Here is an 18,513-nt window from a genome sequence, read left to right on the forward strand (position 1 = left end):
ATGAATCTGGCGACATACCATCTGACTTTCGGAAAAATATCACCCACACAATTCCGAAGGCTGCAAGTGCTGACAGGTGCGAAAATTAGGGCACAATCTGCTTAACAGCTCTTGCATCCAAGTTGCTGACAAGAATAATACAGATAAGAATCGAAAAGAAAACTGAGGATGTGTTAGGGGACGATGAGTTTGGCTTTAGGAAAGGTAAAGGCACCAGAGAGGCAATTCTGACGTTGCGCTTGATAATGATAGCAAAACTGAGGAAAAATCAAGACACGTTGTCGACTTGTAAAAAGCGCCCGACAATGTAAAATGGTGCAAGATGTTCGAAGTTCTGAGAAAAATAGGGGTACGCTACAGGGAGAGCCGGATAATACACAATACCTACAAGAAAAAAATTGGAAATACGTGGTAAGATCTTATGGGACCAAACTGCTGAGGCCATCGGTCCCTAAGCTTACACGCTACGTAATCTAACTTTAAACTAACTTGCGCTAAGGACAACACACACACCCATGCCCGAGGGAGGACTCGAACCTCCGAAAGGGGGGAGCCGCGCGAACCATGACAAGACGCCTGAGAACACGCTGCTACCCCGCGCGGCAATATCTACAAGAGCCAAGAGGATATAATAAGAGTGGAAGACAAAGAACGAAGTGCTCGGGTTAAAAATGGTGTAAGACAGGCATGTACTCGTTCGCCCCTGCTGTTCAACCTGTACATCGAAGTAGCAATGATGGAAATAAAAGAAAGGTTCAGGATTGGAATTAAAATTCAAGATGAAACGATATCAATTATGTGATTCACTGATGACATTGCTGTCCCGAGTGAAAGTGAAGAAGAATTATTTGGTGTGCTGAATGGTATTATCAGTGTAATGGATATCGAAAATGAACTGAAAATAAAACGAAGAAAGACGAAAGTAATGAGAAGTAGCAGAAATAAGAACAGAGAGAAACTTAACATCAGGATTGATGCTCAAAAGGTAGATGAAATTAAGGAATTCTACTAACTAAGCAGCAAAATAATCAATGACGGACGCAGCAAGGAGGACATCAAAAGCAGACTAGCAATGGTGAAAAGGGCGTTCCTGAACAAGAGAAATCTGCTGTTATCAATTTGAGGAAGAAATCTCTGCGAAGGTACGTTTGGAGCATAACTTTGTATGGTAGTGAAACATGTACTGTGGGAAAACCGGGTCAGAAGAGAATCGAAGCATTTGAGAAGTGGTGCTGCCGACGAATGTTGAAAATTGGGTGGACTGATAAGGTAAGGAACGAGGAGATTCTGCTTAGAATCGGAGAGGAAAAGAGTATATGCAAAACACTGACAAAGAGAATAGACAGGATGATAGGACATCTGTTAAGACATCAAGGAATGACTTTCATGGTATTAGAGCGAGCGGTAGAGAGCAAAAATTGTAAAGGAAGACAGAGATTGGAATACATCCAGCATATAATTGAGGATGTAGGTTGCAAGTGCTGCTCTGAGATGAAGGCTTTGGCACAGGAGCGGAATTCGTGGCGGGTTGCATCAGACCAGTCAGAAGACTCATGACTCAATGAAAATAAAAAGACTTTCTTCTCATAAATTATATTTAAAATAAAATGGTGGAATTCGTTCTCTGACATTTAAACCAATGAGTTGTGAGTAGGTTAAAACTAACACTTCACTACCACCTGATGTGCGGTACCAGTACTCGTATTCAGGAGGAGTAGGCAGAAGAGAGAAGGGTTTTCCAGTGCTTAAGATTATTATGGAACTACTTGCTTTGGATGGATTGAATTTGGTGGGTTGGTGGGGAGGGGAGGGGGAGGGGAGGTATAATGAGGAAAGGAACGTGTGAACACACTCTTTCGAGGTGACAGACGAACCACAATCAAACACCTCGCTGCTCAGTTGGACATTTCTGTTAGTAGTGCTGACACACTCCTCAACCAGTTGGGGTGCTCAAAAGTATGTGCCAGCTGGCTTCCTCGCCGCCAAACAGAAGACGATAAAGGGCAACGAAGGACCCTCTATGCTGAGTTGCTTGAGTGTTTCTAGGCTGATCGTGACAATTTTTTTGTTAAACAGCGATGAAACATGGGTTAATCACTTCTAACTGGACATAAAACGGCAATACGTGGAGTGGCGCCATACCACCTCTCTTCCGAAGAGAAAGTTCAAAGCGGCACACTCAGACGGTAAAGCTAAGGCTACAGTCTTCTGGGACTCTGAAGCGGTTACTCCGTCTGTTGTCCTCAGCCATCAGCTCGGGAGTAATTTGTGCTGCCCTCAGTAAATTGAGGAAACGGCTTCAGATTGTTTGTCGCCAGAGAAAAGGAAACGAACTTTTCCTTGCCCAACCCCAGGCCTCACACAAGTCTGCGCTCCCCAGAGGAGCTCACTAAACTTCACTGGACTGTTTTTCATCATCCACCCTACAGCCCAGATCTCGCACCTTCGAACTTCCATTTGTTTGGCCTACTGAAGGATGCCCTCCGCGGGAAACAGTACGTGTATGGTGGAAAGGTTACTGATGTAGCAAGACGTTGGCTCCCGACGTCAACCAGTAGAGTGATGCAGGTCCTCCCGGTAAAGTGGCGTAAGGTTACCGCATTGAACGGGGCTTATATTGAATAATAGGATTTTATAGCCAAAAGAATGGGGAATAATATGGTTATTGGAATCCTGAATAAAATCAACTTGCTTTCAGAAAAAATGCAGGCTTTTTCCAAGTCAAGGGATACGAAAATGGAGTATTTACGATTATTAAGTGATTGGTTAGGACGTGGGTTAGAGATACGAGTTGGTCACCGGAAGTGAAATAGGGATGGAACCCACGCTGGCCAAGATGACCGCGGTGTTGGGAGTGGCTTAAAGTCCAATTCGGTTGTATTACGTTTTGTGGTGGAAAACGGAATCCACTGTCGTTCGGGTTCGGTTATCGAGTCCATGTAATTTCTCAATACCGCTGTGAGTGAATATGATTCGTTCTGATGATATCATGATAGTAAGGAAGGAGCGAATAATCTTCGTGCATTCGTCTGCGAACGAACATTCGCTCTCGGCGCACGTGTCGTCTCACGTCTCGTCTGTCTGCGAAGTGTCAGCGTCAGGGTTTCAGCCGTGAGGAGGGCACTCGAAGTCAGCAGCAGCACCAGTTCATGCACCGCCGACCACTGGGACAGGCGAGGGAGGCGTGTGACGTCTACGGCGGCGGAGACAGCACAGTGGCGTCTATGCGTATGCGTGGGTACCAAGAAACGAAGGGATTCCACAGCAGGGCCTAGACATCCCATCCACGCTGTATGAAACATGGATAACATGGATAAAGCAAACTGCACTGCGACACAGGGGGTGCAAACGCGGTGTTACAGTTTTTTTCTTTTTTTTTCCCCCTCGTCGTCAGCCTTTCCGACTGTTTTAATGTGGCACGCCACGAATTTATTTCCTGTGCCAAGCTATCTCCTCAATTATTTGCTGGATGTGTCCCAATCTCTGTCGTCCTCTACAGTTTTTACCTTCCACAGCTCCTTCTAGTATGATGGAACTTATTCCCTGACGTCTTAACAGAAATTAAGACATGTGTTTGATACTATTCGACCTTTCTTGGCCAGTAATGCCCCTTTTGGCCAGTGCTGGTGTGCTTTTTATGTCCTCCTTGCTCAGCCCGTCATAGGTCATTTTGCTGCCGAGGTAGCAGAGTTCCTTAACATCATCTAAAGCCTGATTACCAATTACGATGTTAAGTTTCTCGCTGTTCTCATTTCTGCTACTTCTCATTACTTTCGTCTTTCTTTCATTTTCTCGTTGGACTGTTCATTCTATCCAACATAACTGATTAAAGAAAGAAAAGATCAGAATTTAAAAAGCTGAAGACAGCAAACAGTGTGTTCATGATTGCAACGAAGACGGAAGAGGAAAGCAAATTTCGGAGCTAAATAAAGAAATGACTTGTGAACCCGTTGAAAACGGAGGCCTTTAGTGATAGTGTATGATGTGTTAGTAACCATGCCAGCAAGTGAATTAACTGACTAGATATACGAACAGAGCTTGAAGGGAACTATAAATAGGAAGCAATTCTTAGAATAAGAAAAAGTCAGCCTTAAAGCAAGGCCACGGCGGCTGCTGACAGTACATTACACTATGTGATTAAAAGTATCCGGACAATATAATTTTGTCGCCTATCTACTCTCTCCTCTGCGTTTTCACTCTTAATGGTGCCGCTATTACTCTTAATTTAACCGACGTTTGTTTTGACTTGGTTTTTCGCTGACTCATTCCATCCGACGATCATTTCTTTTTCGATTTCGTCACATTTTCCCTGCAGCCATTTCCACTGGCTTCCCTCCACTTCCTACTTATTTTATTAATAAGTGTTATGCATTGCTGTGGGTCTATTCCTATTCCCTGAACATCTTTGTCCTTACTTCTTTCGTCGATTAAGTGAAGCATTTCTTTTGCTACCCAAGGTTTCTTCGCAGTTACTTTCCTAGTAATTAAGTTTGTCTTTCCAACATCTGGGATTGTTTTCTACATATTTCCACTCCACTGAGCGCATACTGTGATATTTCTAATCGTAGTATCCACAACTTTAATGAACTTCAAACGCATCTCGTCATACTTCAGTACACCAATATCCCCCTGCCTTCGAAACTGATGCTTCCATGCGATTTTCGTAAACTTCTGTCTTCTCTTCATCTTTACTAAATTTTGAGCCGAGTCTCTATCTGCTCCTAGTTACGCCTTATTATCCAATATCTTATTTCGGAACCTCAATCTGACCTTGGTGTAATTCAGCTGAAGCCTTCCCGTGTATCCGTACATTTTCCCCGTATATCTTCTCTTCTTATGGTTCTTGAATATAGTATTCGCTACTGTTAGCTGAAATTTGTTGCAGAAATCAGTGAGAGTCTCTCCTATCTCATTCCTCCTACCAGGCCCATATTCTTCCGTAAGCTTTTCTGCTATTCCTTCTCCTACAGCCACGTTCTAATCCTCCATTATTATTAGATTTTCATCCCACTTTACATACTGAATCACCCGTTCGATGTCCTTGTCTTGTTTCCTATCCCTTCACCTTCTGCTTGTGACGTCGACATGTAAAATTTTTTATTTACTTGGCCTTCGAACAGCAACTCGATTTGGTCATCAATACCACATAAGTACAATGCACATTGAATTGAATAAGAGAATACAGAAATTCAAATTTACAGGTAGAGAAATCTCATACCGTCACAACTTTGTCCACTATAGATTATTTTTGCTATTGAAACCTACAGACTGTGCCCAGTACACTTAAGGAACTTAACAATCACTTTAAAGCCGAATTTCTTTGGTAAACAAAAGAGAAGTAGCTTATTTAGGAAGGTGATATTCCATAATCAGCAATGTCTTCAGAAAGTCCAATCGTTTGCAGTCAAATTTGGGACAGATAAAGTAGATGTGGTTGACATCAGCTTCTGACTCAGGATCACTCGCCGGAGAAGCGTAAACGTTGATCCAACGTAAATGTTGAGGAAAAGAGACGTGGTTGACGCGAAGTCGTATGGTAGTAGAAATCGTGGATCGGTCCTAATGTCTCCTCATGAACCACGGCTGTGGAAGAATCCGAGGTTGGAGTACCGCGTAATAACCGCCGTTCGTTTGGATACGTTCCACATTTCTTGCCATTGTTGGTTTGTGTGACCCGTGACCTCACGCAAGTAGTCTGTGTAAGGTATTTTCAGATCCAGGACAGTGCCTAAAGATGTCGCTTGCTTGGCTAATGCATCAGCTTTCTCTTTATGGAGGATACCTGCGTGGGAAAGCATCCACACCAAATGGATTGTCCGCCCTATCCGTGTGCTGCGAATATATTCCAAAATCACATCCAAGATGTAAAGGTTAGTTGTTTTGTTGCATCTCCACTGTTGAATGTTTGGGAAGACGCTTTGAGAGTCAGACACAATTAATATCTTGGGGAAGGAAGTTATTAATTGTGTCTGACTCTCAAAGCGTCCCTCAAAATATTCAACAGTGGAGATGAAACTCAGCGACTAAGCACTATTAGCAGAACTGTTATTGTCGGAGTTTGTTTGCTGTCGATTCTGACGAGAAAAACCCTGTTACTGAACTGTTCACTACAACTCACTCCCTGTCCTACATTCCAACTCACCACGAATCGTACATGCGTCATATCATTTTTGCTATGTTGACATTACCTTACATTCATCTGATCAGATATCCTTATCTTTCCATTTCACTTCACTGACCCCAGTCTATCTAAATTCAGCCTTAGAATTTCCGTTATCATATCTTCTAGGTTTCCTACTACGTTTTAACTTCTGACGTTCCATGGTCCGACTCATATAATGATATTCCTTCGTTGCTTATTCAATCTCTTTCTCATGGTCGCCACCACCTTGGCAGTCCCCTTTTAGAAAAAAGAATGGGAGACTTATCCAGACTCTTTTGCCAATGGAAAGATCACCATGACAATTTTTCAATTACACACCATATGTACTGTGGGTACACCATATGTTTCTTTAATGCGGTGGTCTCCATTGGCTGATGCATCCTCATGGTATTGATGATGGCTGACTCAGACAGAAATCTTAATATGTTGTGCAATGGGAAGTATCCTCTGCTATCCACTTCCCACAGGTATGCGGAGTATACATGTAGAAACAGAAAGAAAATCATATATACAGGGTGATTCAAAAAGAATACCACAACTTTAGGAATTTAAAATTCTGCAACAACAAAAGGCAGAGCTAAGCACTATCTGTCGGCGAATTAAGGGAACTATAAAGTTTCATTTAGTTGTACATTTATTCGCTTGAGGCGCTGTTGACTAGGCGTCAGCGTCAGTTGATGCTAAGATGGCGACCGCTCAACAGAAAGCTTTTGGTGTTATTGAGTACGGCAGAAGTGAATCGACGACAGTTGTTCAGCGTGCATTTCGAACGAAGTATGGTGTTAAACCTCCTGATAGGTGGTGTATTAAACGTTGGTATAAACAGTTTACAGAGAATGGGTGTTTGTGCAAAGGGAAAAGTTCTGGACGGCCGAGAACGAGTGATGAAAATGTAGCACGCATCCAGCAAGCATTTGTTCGCAGCCCAGGAAAATCGACTCGCAGAGCTAGCAGAGAGCTGCAAATTCCACAGTCAACTGTATGGAGAGTCGACTGTATGGAGAGACTACCCGAGGCGATGGATCGGCCGCCAGGCAGCCCGTGACAGAGCACTTCATCACTGGCTTCCAAGAAGCCCTGATCTTCCCCCCTGCGATTTTTTCTTATGGGGGTATGTTAAGGATATGCTTTTTCGGCCACCTCTCCCAGCCACCATTGATGATTTGAAACGAGAAATAACAGCAGCTATCCAAACTGTTACGCCTGATATGCTACAGAGAGTGTGGAACGAGTTGGAGTATCGGGTTGATATTGCTCGAGTGTCTGGAGGGGGCCATATTGAACATCTCTGAACTTGTTTTTGAGTGAAAAAAAAAAAACCTTTTTAAATACTCTTTGTAATGATGTATAACAGAAGGTTATATTATGTTTCTTTCATTAAATACACATTTTTAAAGTTGTGGTATTCTTTTGGAATCACCCTGCATTTTTTAAATTAAGTGCCTTAGTGTTTTCTTTGCAGACCGTGTGACGAAGAGAGCAATACTATGGTCGCTTATTTTCGTTGGCTGTGGAGTAAACTACATGATACGAGCGAACATCAACATCGCCATCGTCGCCATGGTCCAGATGACGACAGCATCAGACGAAACCGCAGTCGCCAGCGAATGTATTGACGATGAGTTCTCTCTGAGCGGAAACTACACCCTCAATAGCAACATTACTATGCGTGGCTACAATGTGTCTACGGAGGTAAGAATAGGTTCAGCAAGTATTATTTACCCATTGTACGGAACGATTGTGAGTGGAAGACACCCACATTTACTATGCTGACGGGATGTTGGCAGCAAGCATTTCTTTCACGTTAGTAGATTACTCGTTTGCTCCAGATTGCTGGAAGAGGAAAAGGGGGAGGGGGGGGGAGATGGATGTGGAGAGCTTTAATTATCGTTAGTGTACCTCTATCAGGGAGAACATCTTTTCTAGGTCCCTACTATTACAACTCATAATTATTCACTGAGGAATGCGAATAGCCTTCTGCTGAACGGAAACCAAGATCTAGCCTATTACCATAATGAGCTAGGATGGATTCAGTTCTCTTCAGTTTTTAGAATTGCGTATCTTTGTCGGTAAAACTGGAACCCTTGTAGGATCAGCTATAAATTGCATAAATGCACTATGATATGGAGCAGCCATTGATTGCATTCAGAAACTTCTATATGTCTTGACCTTAGTATTCATTCACATATTAAGCATTCCGCGTTTGGGACTTCGACAGCTTCAAAGGCTACAGACGTTCATAAACTGATATCAGTGAAGGAACATTATGGTAATACCGTAAGATGTATTTACACATTGGAATAAACCACTCACCAGGAACACACAATATCATTCGTAGGTAATAACCCAGATCCAATAAGGATACAAACTATCTGATCAACCTTCAGTGGTGACGAGAAAGTGCAAACTGATTTTACAGTACAGAGATAGTCTGAATCGAATAAAGGTTCCAAATGGTGGTACAGTCGTGGCGACTATGAAACAAAAAATTAACATTAACACACATTTGTCTATTAATGCTTAGCATTTTTATTAAGTATACATTATTTTTGTGTATCAAAAGGGGCTGCACTGAGAATTCTGAGTGGGAACTGGTTATTGCACTTGGCCCAGGTACCGATGAGCACGAAAAAATTTCCACTTAAACACTCTATTATGGACTATAAACAACATGAATATACGTTGAGACATTTCTGGCTGCAAATTAAGTGCATTTCAATATCGCGAACCTGCAAATGTAAGTACAAGACCGAACGTTCTTGTGCACCCCGAAACACCCTTCCTAACGCAACTGGTGTCATTTGTTCCACAGCTGTAAATTGTCAGCTGATGAAGATTATTGATTTTCACATGACAAACATCGGACTTGATAAATCCTCTCACGAAAAAGTCCACTGGGGTCGAATCGGGCAAGCGGGGAGCCAAAAGTGTTGGTGATACTCAGCCAAACCATCTCCTGGGTAAATGGCATTCGGGTAGTACCGGACAATTATGGCAGAATACGGAGGCGCTTCATCTTGTAGGTAGACGACAGTATTCAAAATTTCATCCTGAATCAACTATTGCTTCAAAAAACTTTTCCGGTAGGCCGAGAAATGTGCTACCAGTTGCTGTTTTCTCAGCAAGCATGAAAGGCCCATACACTTTTGATCTCGTAGTTCCTATCTTGCCTATCCTGTCTCCAGTCTTTTAATGAATTCGGCTGTTGATCTGCCCAGATCCTACAGTAATCTCTGTTCACACGTTCACAACGTGAAATGCTGCGTCGCTGCTCAATAGGGTGTGATAGTTCAAATTTGCATCTCTAACTGCACCCAGTAAGTCATAGCACATAGCTTGTATGGCGGCATAGACCTCGTTTTCGAGCTTTTGGACAATCTGAATGTGGTAGTCACGTTTTTTTCAATTTGAATCACAATGTGTTCTACACAGACCTGAGTGCGAAGCCAAATTACCTGCTTAGTCTTTTGGTTGAAGCTGAGGAGCTGCGGGTAATCGCTCTCTAAATCACTTCCACAGTTTCACCCACAACACAATATTGCAGTGCCTGTGTTATTCCGGATTACGATGTAATGCATCTGCGGTCATGTACGAGATCAGTTCAAAAAAATTACGGAACATTCGTAATTTCGCCCCAATGTTGCGTTGGAGCGAAATGCGGGTTGGGATCTCTGTACACGCTTGTGTTTAACGTTTAATTGCCGGAAGTTTTATTGTTGTATGTCTGCTAGTTATTGTTCGCTGCTGTAACTTTCCATGAAACTAAAAAAAAGACAAAAAAATTCACAGTGGCACAACAGATGTTGCAGGAAGCGTACAGTGATCAGTGCTTAAGCCATACTCAGTGTTACGAATGATTCACATGGTTTGAAAATGGCCGGACGGAAGTTAAGATGGCCCTCGTGGAGGACGCCCATGGACGACGCTCATGTTAGTAATGCCAACGAAACTGTGCGTTCCTATCGAAATTAGACTGTCCGAGAGACTGCAGAAGAATGTAACATTTCAGTTGGGGCCATGTCACGAAATCCTGACACAGCATGGTGGAATGCATCGTATTGTCACCAAGTTCGTTCCACAGCTCATGAGTCAGGACCAGAAAGACCTTCACCTAGCAAACAGTGAAGAGATTTTGGATCGCGCAAAGGAGAATGAGATGTTCCTTAAGAGAAAACTGGTGATGTGACATGGATCTATGGTTGTGATACTGAGAGAAAGATTCATCGAAACAAAAAAAAAAAAAAAAAAAAAAAAAAAACTCATCATATCAGGTCAAATGCCAAAGTCATGGTGATAGTTTTCTTCACTTTGAAGGATTAGTTCATCATAAAATAAATGACGTGTGACTAGAGCCTCCCATCGGGTAGACCATTCGCCGGGTGCAAGTCTTTCGATTTGACGCCACTTCGGCGACTTGGGCGTCAATGGGTATGAAATGATGATGATTAGGACAACACAACACCCAGTCCATGAGCGGAGAAAATCTCCGACCCAGCCGGGAATCAAACCCGGGCTCTTAGGATTAACATTCTGTCGCGCTGACCACTCAGCGGCCAGGGGCGGACGAATTCGCGTCACAGGGAAAAACTGTTAATCAGTGGTACTATCGGGACGTATTGCGACGCCTGCGAGAAAATGTGAGAAGGAAACGGTCTGGTATGTGGCGAGACAATTCATGGCTCTTGTATCACGATAACGTACCAGTACATTCGTCCATGTTGGTGCGTAGCTATTGCACAAGAAATGAAATCATTGTGATGAATCATTCTCCGTACTCTCCAGACATGGCCCCTGAGGTCCTCTTATATCGAAAGTTGAAAACCGTGTTGAAAGGACGAAGATTTGCGACGATAGACGAGATAAAAGGAAATTCGCAGATGGTTCCAGCAAGAGGTGTACCAAGAATGATCCCGGAAGTGGAAACGGCGTTGGGAGCGATGTTTCAGTTGTGGAGGAGAGTATTTCGAAGGAGTCTATGCGCAATAAATAAATACAAACGCAGTAAAATTTGTATAGACAAAATTCCGGAATTTTTTGAACAGACCTCCCATGAATGTATTGCATCGTAATTCGAAATAATGTGGGCACTGCAATATTGAATTTATTCGCCGACACCGGGCAAGCAATTTTCAAGTAAAATGTCTCCCCTGTACGAGAATATACATAATAGATATACAAGTGCAGGTTGTAGACACGTGGTTGACGATATATGGAAACCTGGGTCTGGTCGTGAGTCATGTTCAGGAAGCCAAATGGTAAGGCGACAGTTCGTAATAAGCGGGAAATACGGGTACGAGTCCCGATCCCAAACAAATTTTCATTGTCATTCCATTATACAGTTGACGGTTGCTTATATTCAAAAATGCCTATATATTTCATGCCATCCAAAACAGCTGGCTTGCCTGAATTCTGATCGTCAGTGACACAACCAGTTCGCTTGCTTTTGCACAAGATTTGGTATGCAGGAAGTCCGTAACTGAGAGGCATGACAATTAATTTAGAAAGATCTGCTTCAGGTGTTCGAGGGGCGTTTCAAAAGTCCGTGCAAAGTCCGAGAGATGGCACCACCGGCGAGTATCGAGCCCATGTTTAGTTAGTAGAATCTTTGGAAAGAACGCACATCAAGTTTCCAAGTTTTAGCCATATTGGTCTATTTCTTTGTGTTTGGCATTCGTGTGAATCAAGGAAGTCGTGTGATTGTCAAAAATTGGACGAAATAGAATTTCGCGTGGTGATTAAACATTATGAAAGGCAAAACGCCTCAGGAGACTAAAGAGAAGCTTTATTACGATGACTCTGCACCTTCGATTAGAACAGTTTACAAGTGGTTTCAAAATTTTCGGAGTGGCCATATGGGCACAAGTGATGCTGAACGTTCTGGACGCCCTGTGGAGGTTACGACTCCAGAAATCATTGATAAAATCCATGATATGGTGATGGATGACAGAAGGGATAAGGTGCGTGATATTGCTAGTGCTGTGTGCATATCGAATGAACGGGTACATAATATTTTGCATAAACATTTGGACATGAGAAAGCTAGCCGCAAGATGGGTTCCGCGATTGCTCACGCTTGACCAAAACCGGAATCTTGTGAAGTGTTGCAAGGATTGTTTGCAGCTGTTCAGGAAAAATTTCCAGGACTCGAAGCGTCGTTTCGTCACTGTGGATGAAACATGGATACATTACTATACTCCTGAGACCAAACAACAATCTAAATAATAGGTTACCACGGGAGAATCCGCACCAAAAAAGTAGAAGACCATTTCTTCGGCGGGAAAGGTTATGGCGACTGTCTTTTGGGATTCGCAATGGATAATCCTCATCGACTACCTGGAAAAGGGTAGAACTATTACAGGTGCATATTATTCATCGTTATTGGACCGTTTGAAAACCGAGCTGCAAAAAAATTACGCCGGCGATTGGACAGCAAAAAAGTCCTTTTCCATCACGACAATGCATCAGCACACACCTCAGCAGTTGTGGTCGCAAAATTAATGGAAATAGGATTCCAACTCTTTTCACATCCCCCCTATTCTCCAGACTTCACTTCCGCGGACTACTATTTGTTCCCCAATTTGAAGAAATGGCTGGCGGGACAAAGATTTTATTCAAACGAGGAGGTGATTGCAGCAACTAATAGCTATTTTGCAGACTTGCACGATTCCTATTATTCGGAAGGGATCAACAAATTAGAACAGTGTTGGACGAAGTGTGTAAGTCTAATAGGAGACTATGTCGAAAAATAAAAAAGGTTTACCCCAAACTCGTAAGTATTTTTCCACGGAGTTTTCAAAAGTCCTTCGTATTAGTTATTTATTTAAACCACGACCTGTTTCGGAATTTTAAAATCCCGTCTTCAGTTGTATGAAACAGTAGCATACGAAGGAGAGGAGGAAAGAAATATAACGCAACATATCTGTAAAAACATGGAGAGTTGAATACGGAAACAAGGCGATTCACTTATTCTATTTGGCCTGCCGGTGTGGTCGTCCGGTTCTAGGCGCTTCAGTCTGGAACCGCGTGTCCGCTATGGTCGCAGGTTCGAATCCTGCCTCGGGCATGGATGTGTGTGACGTGCTTAGGTTAGTTAGGTTTAAGTAGTTCTAAGTTCTAGGGGACTGATGAGCACAGATGTTAAATCCCATAGTGCTCAGAGCCATTTTTATTCTATTTGGCAACACAAAACACCGGTCGGGTCAGTCAGTGCAAGGGATTAAAATCACTGCATCTTGGCGAAACCATAAATAATGAGAGGGCTTAATAACCACACGGGCCTAAAAATGTAACGTCTGAGCGGGTGGATCCAAGGAAACAGTACCGAGAACAAACACTGTAGCGACACTTTTGCGCCGTCGGGCAGCCGCACAGTACGAACGCCAACCACGACTAAGTGGAGTGCCAGGCCCGAGGTCTGAAGGCGTGGTGTGACGCAGGCGTCAAAGATATAATCAAGAAAACTGTTGTTATTAATGAAGATAAAAAGAAAATCTGGACTGGCTAGTCCAAACGCTTCCAGTATTTCAGTTTAAAGTGTAATATAATATAAACGCTGTGGTATGCCGTTAGGGTAAATAACGCCCAAACATGTTACAACCTGTGACATTTTGGGCAACTACACAATAGTACATGGGCAAAATGCATGAAAAAGGAATAGAAACAGTAACAACAGTGATAGAAATTAATGGTAATAGATCATGCTGAGTAAATCGTCACACTTGTGATGCATTATATGGTCGAGTGATGAAAAATAAAATGTTTAGAAAACACCACAAATCTAAAATGTCAGTGTAGTAATGTAAGCAGCGAAATAGCAAGCGAAAATGATCAGGCTGAGCGTTCTACAGAACACAAAGCAATAATGATACGGGACATGGCTAAGAGGCGTGACAACTAAATGAATGAGGAAACATATTCCTGAACCTCATGGACTTGTAAAAATACGACTCGACTCATAACAGGCAACAGGTAATGATGCTAGGACAAATGACTGAACAGAGGATTAGATAGTAAAAGCCCTGATAAAAGGTAATGGTAAGAGGGTAACTACAAGAAATGTCGGTTCAAGTTATGTAAAATTAAATATGCACTGAAGCGCCAAAGAAACTGGTATATGAATGCGTATTCAAATACAGAGATACGTAAACAGGCAGAATACGGCGCTACGGTTGGCAACGCCTATATAAGACTACAAGTGTGTGGTGCAGTTGTTAGATTTGTAGATCGGTTACCGCTGCTTCAATGGCAAGTTGTCAAGATTTAAGTGAGTTTAAACGTGGTGTTATAGTCGGCGCACGAGCAATGGGACACAGCAACTCCGCGGTAGCGATGAAGTGGGGATTTTCCAGTACGATCGTTTCACGAGTGTATTGTGAATATCAGGAATCCGGAAAACATCAAATCTCCGACATAAACGGACGGAAAAAGATCCTGCAAGAACAGGACCAACGACCACTGAAGAGAATCGCTCAACGTGACTGCAAACTGTTGCAGGTTTCAATCCTGGGCCAACAAGTGTCAGCATGCGAACCATTCGACGAAACATTATTGATATGGGCTTTCGAAACCGAAGGCCAACTCGTGTATCCTTGATGACTGCAGGCCTGGGCCCTTCAACATCGATATTGAACTCTGGGTGACTGGCCACACGTTGCCTGGTCGGACGAGTCTCGTTTCAAATTGTATCGAACAGACGGACGTGTACGTGTGTGGAGACAAACTCATGAATCCATCGACCCAGCACGTCAGCACGGGACCGTTCAAGCTTGTGGAGGCTCTGTAATGGTTTGGGGCTTATGCGTTGGAGTGATATGGGATCCCTGATACGCGTAGATACGACTTTGACATACGACACGTACGTAAGCATCCTGTGTGATCACGTGCATCCATTCATTGCCATTGTGCATTCCGACGGACTTGGGCAATTCCAGCAGGACACTGCGACACTCCATGCGTTCAAAATTGCTACAGAATGGCTGCATGAACACTCTTCTGAGTTTAAACACTTCAGCTGGCCACCAAACTCCCCAGATATGAACATCATTAAGCATATCTGGGATGCCTTGTAACATGCTATTCAGAAGAGATCTTCACCCCTTCGTACTCTTACTGATTTATGGACAGCCCTGCAGGATTCATGGGGCCAATTCTCTCCAGCACTGCTTCACACATTAGTCAAGTCCATACCACGTCCTGCTGAGGCACTTCTGCATGCTCGTGGTGGCCCTACACGATATTAGGCAAGTGTATCAGTTTCTTTAACTCTTTACTGTATTAAAATATATAAATATAAAGACCACCATAAATATTTAAAATATGGGTACAGCGATGCTAGTAGCGAAATGTCAAATTAACATTAAGGGGCTGAGCGCCCTTTATTGGACGAAGTAATTCCAATGTGGAAAGTTGATTAAGACGAAACAACTAATAAAAGAATAGGAGTCTAGAGAAATAGGCTTTAACCCGTGATATATTATTTAAGTGGCTTATAGCTACTCAAAACAAGCTCTTGTTTCAACGTATCTTGATCATTTAGTGTATATAGTGGATTCTGGTAAAAGTTCGTAAAATTTAAATTTCTTCCAATAAGTTATGGACAGGACCTTCTAGCCGTAGATGGAGAATACTTAAGTTATTACATATGATCAGTGATAGAATTGTTGTGTGTTTGTAGGTGATCACTTAACGCAGATCTCGAATTACTTAAGTCCTGGTGTTCTTTGAATCGAATTGCGAAAGTAAGAGCTGCTTCTCCAACACAAAGGCATTGGCAGTCATTTCAATTAATGTGATAGACACTTGACAGTGCGTGAGGTTTGTGGCTATGGTTTCGTGGCGTCTAAACAGTAGGCCCATTTGGTCGTGTTTTGAATACATAATTAATACAACTGAAGCGGATCTCTCTAAATGAATTATCGCTTGAATTTGTTGGTCATGTTCTTAAAGACCTGTCTGTGAGGAGTTGCTTTGCGAAATTTACGCGTGAAATCGTTCCGCGCCTCCTCATACAACATTCTACGCAGTTGGTCAACAACACCTGTACGTTCTTCTACGTGTTCATTCTCTACTATTACCCGCAAAAAAGGCAAAATTTTTACCGTTCAGTCAGAAGTGATAAGACAGTTTATAAACACTCTGTACTGGATAAAATGGCGAATAATTTGAGAATAATTCATTGTTTTGAACCACGTTTGTCGTTACAGAGGGTACGCTGTTTATGATCAGTGAAAAACGGTCAAGATCGCGATGGTTGTTTTATTAAAATGACCGGTTTCGGCTTCGTCTTAGGCCATCCTCAGAACAGCATCTTCAGCTGACGGTGTTGTCCTGAAGATGGCCTAAGACGAGACCAAAACCGGTCATTTTAATAAAATAACCATCCCGATTTAGACTGTTTTTCTACTGATTTTACACTACTGGCCATTAAAATTGCTAAACCACGAAGATGAGTGCTACAGACGCGAAATTTAACCGACAGGAAGATGATGCTGTGATATGCAAATGATTAGCTTTTCAGAGCGTTCACACAAGGTTGGCGCCATTAGCGACACCTACAACGTGCTGACATGAGGAAAGTTTCCAACCGATTTCTCATACACAAACAGCAGTTGACCGGCGTTGCCTGGTGAAACGTTGTTGTGGTGCCTCGTGTAAGGAGGAGAAATGCGTACCATCAGGTTTGTGACTTTGATATTGGTCGGATTGTAGCCGATCGCGATTGGGGTTTATCGTATCGCAACATTGCTGCTCGCGTTGGTCGAGATCCAGTGACTGTTAGCAGAATATGGAATCGGTGGGTTCAGGAGGGTAATACGGAACGCCGTGCTGGATTCCAACGGTCTCGTATCACTAGCAGTCGAGATGACAGGCATCTTATCCGCATGGCTGTAGCGGATCGTGCAGCCACGTCTCGATCCCTGAGTCAACAGATGGGGACGTTTGCAAGACAACAACCATCTGCACGCACAGTTCGACGACGTTTGCAGCAGCATGGACTATCAGCTCGGAGACCATGGCTGCCATTATCCTTGATCCTGCATCACAGACAGGAGCGCCTGCGATGGTGTACTCAACGACAAACCTGTGTGCACGAATGGCAAAACGTCATTTTTTCGGATGAATCCAGGTTCTGTTTACAGCATCATGATGTTCGCATCCGTGTTTGGCGACATCGCGGTGAACGCACACTGGAAGCGTGTATTCGTCATCGCCATACTGGCGTATCACCCGGCGTGATGGTATGTGGTGCCATTGGTTACACGTCTCGGTCACCTCTTGCTCGCACTGACGGCACTTTGAACAGTGGACGTTAAATTTCAGATGTGTTACGACCCGTGGTTCTACCCTTCATTCGATCCCTGCGAAACCCTACATTTCAGCAGGATAAAGCACGACCGCATGTTGCAGGTCCTGTACGGGCCTTTCTAGATACAGAAAATGTTCGACTGCTGCCACGGCCAGCACATTCTCCAAATCTCTCACCAATTGAAAAGTCTGGTCAATGGTGGCAGAGCAACTGGCTCGTCACAATACGCCAGTCACTACTCTTGATGAACTGTGGTATCGTGTTGAAGCTGCATGGATAGCTGTACCTGTGCACGCCATCCAAGCTCTGTTTGACTCAATGCCCAGGCGTATCAAGGCCGTTATTACGGCAAGAGGTGGTTGTTCTGGGTACTGATTTCTCAGGATCTATGCACCCAAATTGCGTGAAAATGTAATCACATGTCAGTTCTAGTATAATATATTTGTCCAATGAAAATCCGTTTATCATCTGCATTTCTTCTTGGTGTAGCAATTTTAATGGCCAGTAGTGTATATAGGTTACAAAATATTTTTTGTGCGGTTTTTACCAGGGTGAGGGATAATTGTATGTGTTATCGCTGTATTCCAGAACAGGTTTGACTGGGACGAACACCAGCAGAACATGGTGATTGGCGGCGCCTTCTGGCTGTACTGGGCGGGGCAGCTGCCCGGCGGGACGCTGGCGCAGTACTACGGCACCAAGAGGGTGTTCGGCTACTCCAACCTCTTCTGCTGCGTGACGACGCTGCTGGTGCCGCTGTTCGCGCATACCGACTACAGGCTCTTAGTGGCCCTTAGAGTTCTTCAAGGGGTCTCTATTGTAAGTCCTACTCAGAGCTGTCACGTATAGTTACGGAGAGAGCACACATACCTACACAACACGATAAAAAAAGTGAATCACCCAGAGGACACGGTTGGAATTCAATGTTTGAAGCTGTTGTTACCAGGCCTCTTAGGATGTACGAGGTCTGTTCAAAAAATTCCGGAACTTCGTCCCCAAAATTTTTCCACGCTTACATTTTACATAACGTGCATTGTCTCCTTCGA

General features: G+C 43.3%; 1 protein-coding gene across 1 annotated transcript in view; it reads left to right on the forward strand.

Annotated features, from left to right (window-relative positions):
* The first annotated feature begins 7,791 nt into the window (after nt 1-7,791).
* The window catches only part of LOC124777801 (sialin-like), a 135,210-nt gene continuing 124,488 nt past the window's right edge, over nt 7,792-18,513 (forward strand). Inside the window, exons 1-2 of the mRNA XM_047253317.1 lie at nt 7,792-7,855; nt 18,056-18,286. Coding sequence (XP_047109273.1) covers nt 7,829-7,855; nt 18,056-18,286 — 258 coding nt within the window. The 5' untranslated portion in view covers nt 7,792-7,828. The remainder of the gene's footprint in view (nt 7,856-18,055; nt 18,287-18,513) is intronic.

Source organism: Schistocerca piceifrons, chromosome 2 (genome assembly GCF_021461385.2).
Source record: "Schistocerca piceifrons isolate TAMUIC-IGC-003096 chromosome 2, iqSchPice1.1, whole genome shotgun sequence".
In the NCBI taxonomy this organism is placed as follows: domain Eukaryota; kingdom Metazoa; phylum Arthropoda; class Insecta; order Orthoptera; family Acrididae; genus Schistocerca; species Schistocerca piceifrons.